Here is an 8,950-nt window from a genome sequence, read left to right on the forward strand (position 1 = left end):
ACTGCCGCCTTCTGGATCGAGTCTATTACTGTCTGGGGGGGGGAACAGAACAAAAATGAAAACTAAGCTGATTTTGCCTTCAGTTTAGTTTTAGTTTGTGTTGCATTGTTCATTGCAAGTTTGTTTGGTTTTTTTTGAAAACTTTTTTTATTTCCGTTCACAAATTTTTTTTTTTAACTGCTAGTTTTTGTTTACTGTATTAATGCTGGTGATGGCACCAAGTTCCATCATAGAACCCTGATCGTATTTACACAAGTTATTATATCCAATAAAGTGCTATAGTGCTTTATGTACTAGTAAACACTTTATTACATATCAGATAATTACAGGTTTTCCTGTTAAAGGAGAACTGAAGTCATTTTTAAACTTGCTTTATTTCTTAACGTGTTATTCAATTATGTTTTCGGTTTTAGTAACCTTATATCGTGACTTGTATTGGTAGCTAATTGCAATTAAATATTATACTTATCAGGCTGTTCGGTGTTTAGCCGTGTTGAATTTAGTTCGTTTGGTCCACGGCAGGCGTCGCTTATCCGCGCGATCTTCACGAGACTTGTGCGAGACTTCGAAACGTGAAGCATCAGCCAGGTGTCAGTGTCGCCATTTTGAAAACTGTTTTCCAAACGAAATATTACACAAAAACGAGTTTAAATGACGATTACTGCCTACTTTTTTTTCAAAATTTCCTGATTGCTATCAAAACAAACAAAACTTCCGGCTTGATTTACATCAGCATTCGAAAGAGGGCGCGCACGTCTTTTGACAACGTTGGCAGATGTTGGTCACTTTCCCTGTGTCCCAAATTGCTCCCTACTCACTATATAGGGCACTATATAGTGAGGACACCATTTTGTAGTGCTGTCCGAAACCTTAGTGAGGCTTATTTGCACCCTATATAGTGCACTCAGAGTATCCCACAATGCATCATGAAAAGTAGTGTACAACGACGGTCACTAACCAAAGCAATATATCCCATCATGCATTGCGGTCGCGCTGAAAAAAAATCTAATTAAAAGTCTGAAATGTGATTTAATAAAAGGCAGCGGCAAAGAAGAAAGGATTCAGCCTTGATTTAAAAGAACTGAAAGCTGCAGGTACTTTGTATTGATTAATGTGGGAAATGCGCTCAGTATAATATGGATTTATCACAAAAACACACACACGTATTTATTATTTTGAAACCCACCAGCCGACTGATCTGGCACGTTTTAATTGTGCAACAGTAATGACATAAATACCAGCGCGGCGGACTAGTGTTCGAAAGAGTTTTTTTTTTACAGTCCTCTATATAGTAGTTCCCTATATAGGGAGTAGTGAACGAGTGAGCGATTTCAGACACGGGTTTGATTTCCGCTGTACGTTTTACTTCCGTCCTATGATGTCTCGCACAGGTCTCAACGAATCTCGTTTACGCCCATTGCTTTGACATATGGACTGATATATTACAGAGCATATTTCAAACACTCATAACTTGCTATACGTAGCAGCGACAAAATGGTGATCAAAAATGCATTCCTATATTTAATAAAATGAGAAATAGAATTTTGATGATAAGTTTGCCTTCAGTTCCTCTTTAACTGCAAGCTAATTATCCCATACATATTTATTACTGTAGCTATGAAATATTTAGCTCATACTTGCCTATTAATTACTTACTGTACTGTGAAATAAAGTGCTACTGATGATGTACAGATTAATTTCATTGCACTTTTTATCTTCATAGAAAGGAGACAACAAACCCCCAGTAAAGCCTTCTCACTGCACGGTGTACGTGGCGAAGACTTACCCGCCCTGGCAGCACAGCGCCCTCTCTCTCCTGGCTAAACACTACAAGGTAAAGCTGAGAATGGTTTTAATCTCGGGTTTGTTCTGTAGATGTATGATGTGAAAGATCTCCTCCTGCTCAAACATATGTTCTGGTTCTAATAGTCCAGGACGTTTCCTGGTCAGAAAGAGCTCGGAGATGTGACGTAACACTGATTTACTCTCACTGTGTAGATGACCTGCGTCTAACTTCCTTCCTTTTTGGCTCTCAGAATAACAGTGGAACTCTTCCTGACAATAAGGTGATTGCGGTGGAGCTGGGCGCCATGCCGGAGCTGAAGAAGTACATGAAGCGGGTCATGCCGTTTGTGGCCACGATCAAGGTACTGACCTATAAAACGACCCGATGCTCCTCTGGAGAAGGAGAATAATTTTAACATGATCATCTAAAGTATCGAACGAGCCATCGCTGTTGGATTCTGATTGGTCAGAAGGTGTTGATTCATTTTCTGAAATGCATTGCAGGTTTGCTTTTAATTAATGCACTCGTTCTAATACGTTATTGTTTCTATAGCAACAGTTCATTCACGGGGACGTGTTCAACAAACAGATTATAATCATGGATAATTTTTGATATGGTCACGTTTTCTGAAAGGAGATGCTAATCTAGTGTTTATGGAAGGAGTCTCCAGTGTTGGTGCTAAAATTTTTACAAACCGTATCAGCGTTTGCACAAAAAAAAAGAATGTTGAATGAATAAATTAAAATTTTGTAATCATTGAGAAATTTGCTGTCATATAAGAGGAATAAAACACTCAGGGACATGTTACAGTAAAATAATCATCTTCAGGGTGGTAACTGTGCTTGATCATCCCGTCTTGATGCTGATTATTTTCTGATAACAGCACACCCCCAAAGTGTTTTCTTTTTTTATGTCTCCGCCACCTTAAGGTGCAGGAGGCGTTATGTTTTCGGGTTGTCCGTCTGTCCGTGTGTCCGTCCCAAAACCTTGTGAACACGATATCCCAAGGCTAATGAAAGGAATTTCACCAAACTTTCACCATTTGTGCGCTTTGGGACAAACATGAACTGATTAGATTTTGAGGTTAAAAGGTCACAAGTGAAGATTACTGTGAGGTCAAATGTCCGTCCCCAAACTTTGTGAACACCATATCTCAAAGACTACTGAAAGGAATTTCACCAAACTTTCACCATTTGTGCACTTTGGGACAAAGATGAAATGATTAGATTTTGGGATCAAAAGGTCTAAGGTCAAGGTCACTGTGAGGTCAAATGTCTGTCTGAAAACCTTGTGAACACTATCTCCAAGGCAAATGAAAGGAATTTCACCAAACTTTCACCATTTGATTTTGAGGTTAAAAGGTCACAGGTCAAGATTACTGTGAGGTCAAATGTCCATCCCCAAATCACAACTTTAAGGCGTGTAGTCTACCGGGCGGAGGCATCCCCATCGACGCCATTGGCGTCGAGTTCCATCTAGTTCCTTATTGTATCAGAAATGAACCTGAGAAGGGGCATGACCTGCTCAGTGTACACTTCTGTAATTCTTTATATCGTGAATGGAGTTTGTGTACAATTGGGTTAGTTAATATTATGAAGGAGGATAATTAATCAATTAATAACATCAATTAACAAGATGACGCCTTCTGATGAGTGGCCTGGAGTGTACATGGATATTAAGATGTTTACTCTGGGTTTATACATGGATTTAAAACTGTATGAACAGAGCACTGTGTTTGAAGCCTCTCTGAAGGTGTGTGTGTGTGCATGCGTGTGCGTGTGTGTGTGCAGGACAACCTGGAGAAGAAAGGGCCGCGGGTGCTGGATCTGGAGCTGGAGTTTGATGAGCGAGCAGTCCTGCTGGAGAACATTGTTTATCTCACTAAATCTCTGGAGGTAGGAAGCCGAACAGCTGTGTGTGAAATGTGATGAGTCGGAGTCTGGACTCGCCACGTGGCTCCTAAATCTTACAGCCTCGATCGTAACACACTGCTGAATCAGTTACAGACGATCTTTCATCTTGTGATAAATCGTATGCAGTTGTGAAAAAGAGGATGGTAGAATTAGCTGTGTGTTAAATCATGAGTTTTATGTTCCCTCTTTTTTTAAATCTCTCTCTAGCTGGATCAGATCGACGTCCTGTTTGCCTCCGAAGGGGACGATAAAGTGAAGGAGGACTGCTGTCCAGGAAAACCGTTCAGTGTGTTCAGATCAGAGGTAACGCGCATCATTTCACCAACACACTGTGCGGAGTTGTGAAGAAAAATAACAGAATTTGTCAGATTTAGATTTAATCATTTTTCAGTTATTGAATGAAGAAATTATCTTTGTATTCTGAAAGTAGCAGCAATGAAACCACAGGAATAAGAAACGTAGTTTGATCTGCAGGGTTCAGGCACTTCTCGCAAACAGCGCCCCCTAGTGGCCAGTTCTTTTCAAGTTTCATAAAGCAGTAGAGAGACCGGAGATGAACAGACTGCTCAGTTTGTGGGACGAGAGCTCGGTGGAAGCTGATTTGGGAAACAGCAACCAAGGGTTCGAAATTTTAAAAAGAAAAAAGGCTCCGCCTTCTTAGAATTGATTGACAGGTTTCAGTTGTATTGTAGAACATAATTGTTGAGGTTCTCCACAAATCCTCAGACAGTTCTGCAAAAAAAAAAGAGGAAAAAGTTTATCATATTATGCAAATTACCAAAAACTGTTTAAAAATGTTGGGAATTAGTGGGTGGGGCTTAATTCAGTTCAGCTTAATCCAAGGAATGGGGGGGATTTAGCTGTAGGATTTATGGGTCTCGAGATATGAGCCCTAATGTAAATACTTGTGCTATAGCGCCACCGTTAGGCAGTGTCGCTTGTTTGGGTAGGGGCTGCTACCTTTCGATCAAGTTTTATGTTTCTTACACTTTACAGTTCAGTCTGCTTCTGTTACAGGCCTGGACTACTACTACTACTACTACTACTAATAATAATAATAATAATAATAATACAGTTTCATGGGATCATATGTATTCTCTTTTGAGATGTATTAGGCATTATAACAGCTAAAAATAAAACAATTACTGTGTGAATTAAGAGAGAATTTATACAGCAAATGCTGAAATGGATAACAATTTAAAATCTTTGCAGATTAATGATTTAACCTGTTTGGGCTTTTTTTTTGGTTCCCTCGCTGTAGCCCGGAGTGTCAGTGTGTCTGCTGAACCCTCAGCTGTTCAACGGTCTTTTCTCCTCTCGGGTGGACATCCGGCAGGGAGACACCAGGGACAGCGTCACGCGCCGAATTTATAAAGCCAACAGAGGCATCAAAGGTAATCATTTTAAATGGTTTAAATCGTTATAATATTATGTTTGAAAGAACTAAATGAAATGAATAATCACAAATCAGATGTGTTTAAATGTTCTCTTAACTTCATTTTCATTCAGAGAAGTTATGATGTCGGGACCTGAACCCTGTTTGAAGAACTCAGTCTGATTTGAGGAATTTTGTTTGTGTGTGAAATTAAGTTTTCATTTATTTAAATGTTCATTTAAATTTAAACCAAACCTTATTCTTTCAAAACTTTTGTACTTTTATTTTAAAATTTTAACTTTAATTCAGTTAGTTTAAAAAAAAAAATCTAGTTAAGGATAATAGTTCAGATTTGGTTCAAATTTCCAGTTTCAAAAAAATTCCTGTCTTATAAAGATGCAGGTAAGTGACCATCACGACCTTTACAGGTTTTTACTGAATTCCACCTTCACCAGCGTTTCCCTTTAATGCTTCATGGCTGTTAATCAAATAAAATTAAGACACAGTAAATATATTTTATAGCGGTTTTATTTTGCAGAATGTTGTCTCAAAAAAACCTGTTTCAGAATTGATGCAGTTGGTTCTTAAACGTAACCGATTTAAAGGTGCAATAGTCGTTCATTTTTTTTTCCCCCCCTCCCCTTTTTGGTCTGAATACCCTGGAGAATATGTAGAACATGATGAAATGTAACTGTGTAAACCATGGCCTCAGTGCCAGTGTATTAAGTGGCTAAGAATTCCCGTTTGGAAAACAGACTTCCGGTCTGGAACGCTTGTGTTTTGGGCGTGCCTCCCGTCAGTCATTTTAAATCCACTGTATTATTTGATTAAGATAAATTGCCCCGAGGTGTGAAGGTGTGTGCATGATGCCCTGAGATGTTTTCTATCCAGGGTGTGTTTCCACCTTATGCCCAGTTTTCCAAGGATAGACTCCGGATTTCTTGCCACACTGACCAGGATGAAGCACAAACTCGACATGAGTGAATGTGGAACTGTAACAGTTTTTTGTGAAATTTGTTTAGATGTTATACGGTGTCTTCCTGAATGGATGAAAAAGTGTTGAATAGTGATTTTAAGAGCACTATAATTAGTGATGATGAACACTACTTTGAGCAGACGGTTCAGTGGATAATTGCTGAGTACGAACACGGTGATATAAAGACGCGCTTCCTGCTCAACGTTAATTACAAAACAGAAACGAGTCTCTCTCAGAGAACTTTCCTGTGTGTGTTTGATTTGATTGATTGAACCTCTTTTACCTTTTTCTCTTTCAGACTTGACCAAAGTGAAGTTGATGCGTTTTGAGGATCCGCTGCTCGGCCCTCGCAGAGTTCCCGTGTTGGGGAAGGAAGAGCAGGGCAAGCTGGCCATCTCAGACAGGTGTGTGTTCCACATCAACCTGGAGGAGAAGAAGGTGCATCTGAGTGACAACGGACTCACAGTGGACATCGGAGACACTCTCGTCTACTTGGTTGAGTGAACTCCGTGACTAGTTCAGAGGGGAAAAGACACCAGCTTCGTTTTCTACAGACCCTGAAATGGCTGCTGTCACATTAGCGAGTGACGGTGTAAGAGACTGACTTCACTGCAGAAATAACATCCAAGCGATGAAAATATCTTCAATATAGTCTCATTTTAACTAGAATTTCTCATTATAAGGTTAAAATAAACCAGATATAAGGTTAAATGTTGTTCTGTGGTGGATGATTTTTGATTTTGCTTCTTTCTAGAAATCACCGAAAATTAGCAACGTTTATCCAGCAATAAAACAAAACTGTCAAACGTGAAATGAGAAAAATGTTTAGAAATGGAATCAATAATCTTATATTTGGTTTATTGTACTAATCTTTCATTATGAAATGCCTGATATACATTCGACTTGACTATATTGAAGATATTTGACCTTTGCTAAGCCATATATATATATATATATATATATATATATATATATATATATATATATATATATATATTCTTCAGTACATTTTACTTCCTGGTTTGGAGGAATAATTGTTCAAAAGTGACCGGACTCGTCCAGCAGTAATGATGATGAATGTTCAGCTCCGCTCTCTGGTCTGGTTTGGGGTTGCGTTTAAATTATACTTTGGGAGGGAACTCTGATGGATTTTTCCTGCTTATGTAGTAATTATGATAATGAGAGAAATGTTAGAGATCTGTCTTGACACATCAACTTGGCATTGTTACTTTTCCAAGGTTCCTTTGTCACTGCACTGTACAGTACAGTGAAACTGAAGCAAGCAGTCCAGTCGGTGTATTCATAAAAACACTTAGTATTAAGGGGGAAAAAAAAACATTCAAGGAAAAAGGCACTTAAGTGCTGTATCTATCTTGTGTTTGTAAATCGGCAGTAAAAAAACATTTCCACCTTCAACTGTTACTGAGACCCAGGTGTGTTTTCTCTCTGTAATAAACTCTATCAGGGCAAAAGGATCCAAATAAACTTCTCCTTCGTAAATGTAGTACCTTTTGTGGTGATGTAAACCATTTGTGATGATGATGATTGAGGTGGTGTTTGATTTACCAGCTGACCCACAGTGATGAGGGGGATGAGAGCAGATCAATGTGCCTTCAGTGTTCAGATGGAGGAAATGAAGCAGGACATCAGTGTGGAGACGTGTTGGTGTTGATGTGATGACGTTTATTTATTTATTTATTTATTTATTATAATGAAACCAGAGCGTTACACACAGAGTAAAGTAATGACTGAATATCTGGTGCACAAATGTAGAACACTAGTTTCTCTGATAAGTGTTTGTAGTTTGTGTCTCATCTCATTATCTGTAGCCACGTTATCCTGTTCTACAGGGTCGCAGGCGAGCTGGAGCCTATCCCAGCTGACTACGGGCGAAAGGCGGGGTTCACCCTGGACAAGTCGCCAGGTCATCACAGGGCTGACACATAGACACAGACAACCATTCACACTCACATTCACACCTACGCTCAATTTAGAGTCACCAGTTAACCTAACCTGCATGTCTTTGGACTGTGGGGGAAACCGGAGCACCCGGAGGAAACCCACGCGGACACGGGGAGAACATACAAACTCCGCACAGAAAGGCCCTCGCCGGCCGCGGGGCTCGAACCCGGACCTTCTTGCTGTGAGGCAACAGTGCTAACCACTACACCACCGTGCCGCCCCTGAACATTAATATTAGGGGAAAAAATCTTCCATGGTGTTTTCTGGTGGAGTAAGGTGTGGTTAATTTGATGATTATTTAGGCCACAGGATGTCGTGAATGAGCTGACGTTAATTTGATTAACACTGTCCATACTGACTTGAAGATAACATTTTTTTTTTTTTCCCCCTTTCCTCCATCTGAATAAATCCAGGCTAACAAGTGTCTTTACATCAGCTACACTTAACTTCCGCTACCTGGCTATCAACAACGTGACGTCACGTCCTGGACACCATATTGGTTGCCCCGTGCAATAAAACTTGACCTGCTTTTGAACTTTTAAGCATTTAAAGCTACTTATGATCGCTAATCAGGCGGCTGCATTTGTGTGTGGTGTTATAATTAGGGCTTGTACTATCAATATTGATCATGTTTAAATGCTGTACAGGTCCCTTTAAAACAACCTCATTTACTGGACTTCTTCCTGTGGACTGATTTGCTTGGACATGTTGGAAGAGTCTATGAGCAGAGCCGTTTCCATAGCAACAGTCTGTAGAATACTGTAATTGACCAATCAGAATCGAGTATTCAACAAAGGCATGTAATAGTGTTTATTGTATGCCCCTGGTGTGTGTGTGTGTGTGTGTTTGGGCTTTTTGTTCATTTGTGTATCTTACTTTGTTTAGCAATTGTGAGCTGAATGAGTGGTGCATTCAATTGTTCCCTTACCGTGTGTGTG

General features: G+C 39.6%; 1 protein-coding gene across 1 annotated transcript in view; it reads left to right on the top strand.

The window, feature by feature from the left end:
* The window catches only part of lars1b (leucyl-tRNA synthetase 1b), a 57,921-nt gene extending 50,371 nt beyond the window's left edge, over positions 1-7,550 (top strand). Inside the window, exons 27-32 of the mRNA XM_060936534.1 lie at positions 1,724-1,834; positions 2,037-2,147; positions 3,577-3,681; positions 3,907-4,002; positions 4,961-5,093; positions 6,349-7,550. Coding sequence (XP_060792517.1) covers positions 1,724-1,834; positions 2,037-2,147; positions 3,577-3,681; positions 3,907-4,002; positions 4,961-5,093; positions 6,349-6,554 — 762 coding nt within the window. The 3' untranslated portion in view covers positions 6,555-7,550. The remainder of the gene's footprint in view (positions 1-1,723; positions 1,835-2,036; positions 2,148-3,576; positions 3,682-3,906; positions 4,003-4,960; positions 5,094-6,348) is intronic.
* Positions 7,551-8,950: the final 1,400 nt, after the last annotated feature.

The sequence above is a fragment of the Neoarius graeffei genome, chromosome 12 (assembly GCF_027579695.1).
Source record: "Neoarius graeffei isolate fNeoGra1 chromosome 12, fNeoGra1.pri, whole genome shotgun sequence".
NCBI classification, from domain to species: domain Eukaryota; kingdom Metazoa; phylum Chordata; class Actinopteri; order Siluriformes; family Ariidae; genus Neoarius; species Neoarius graeffei.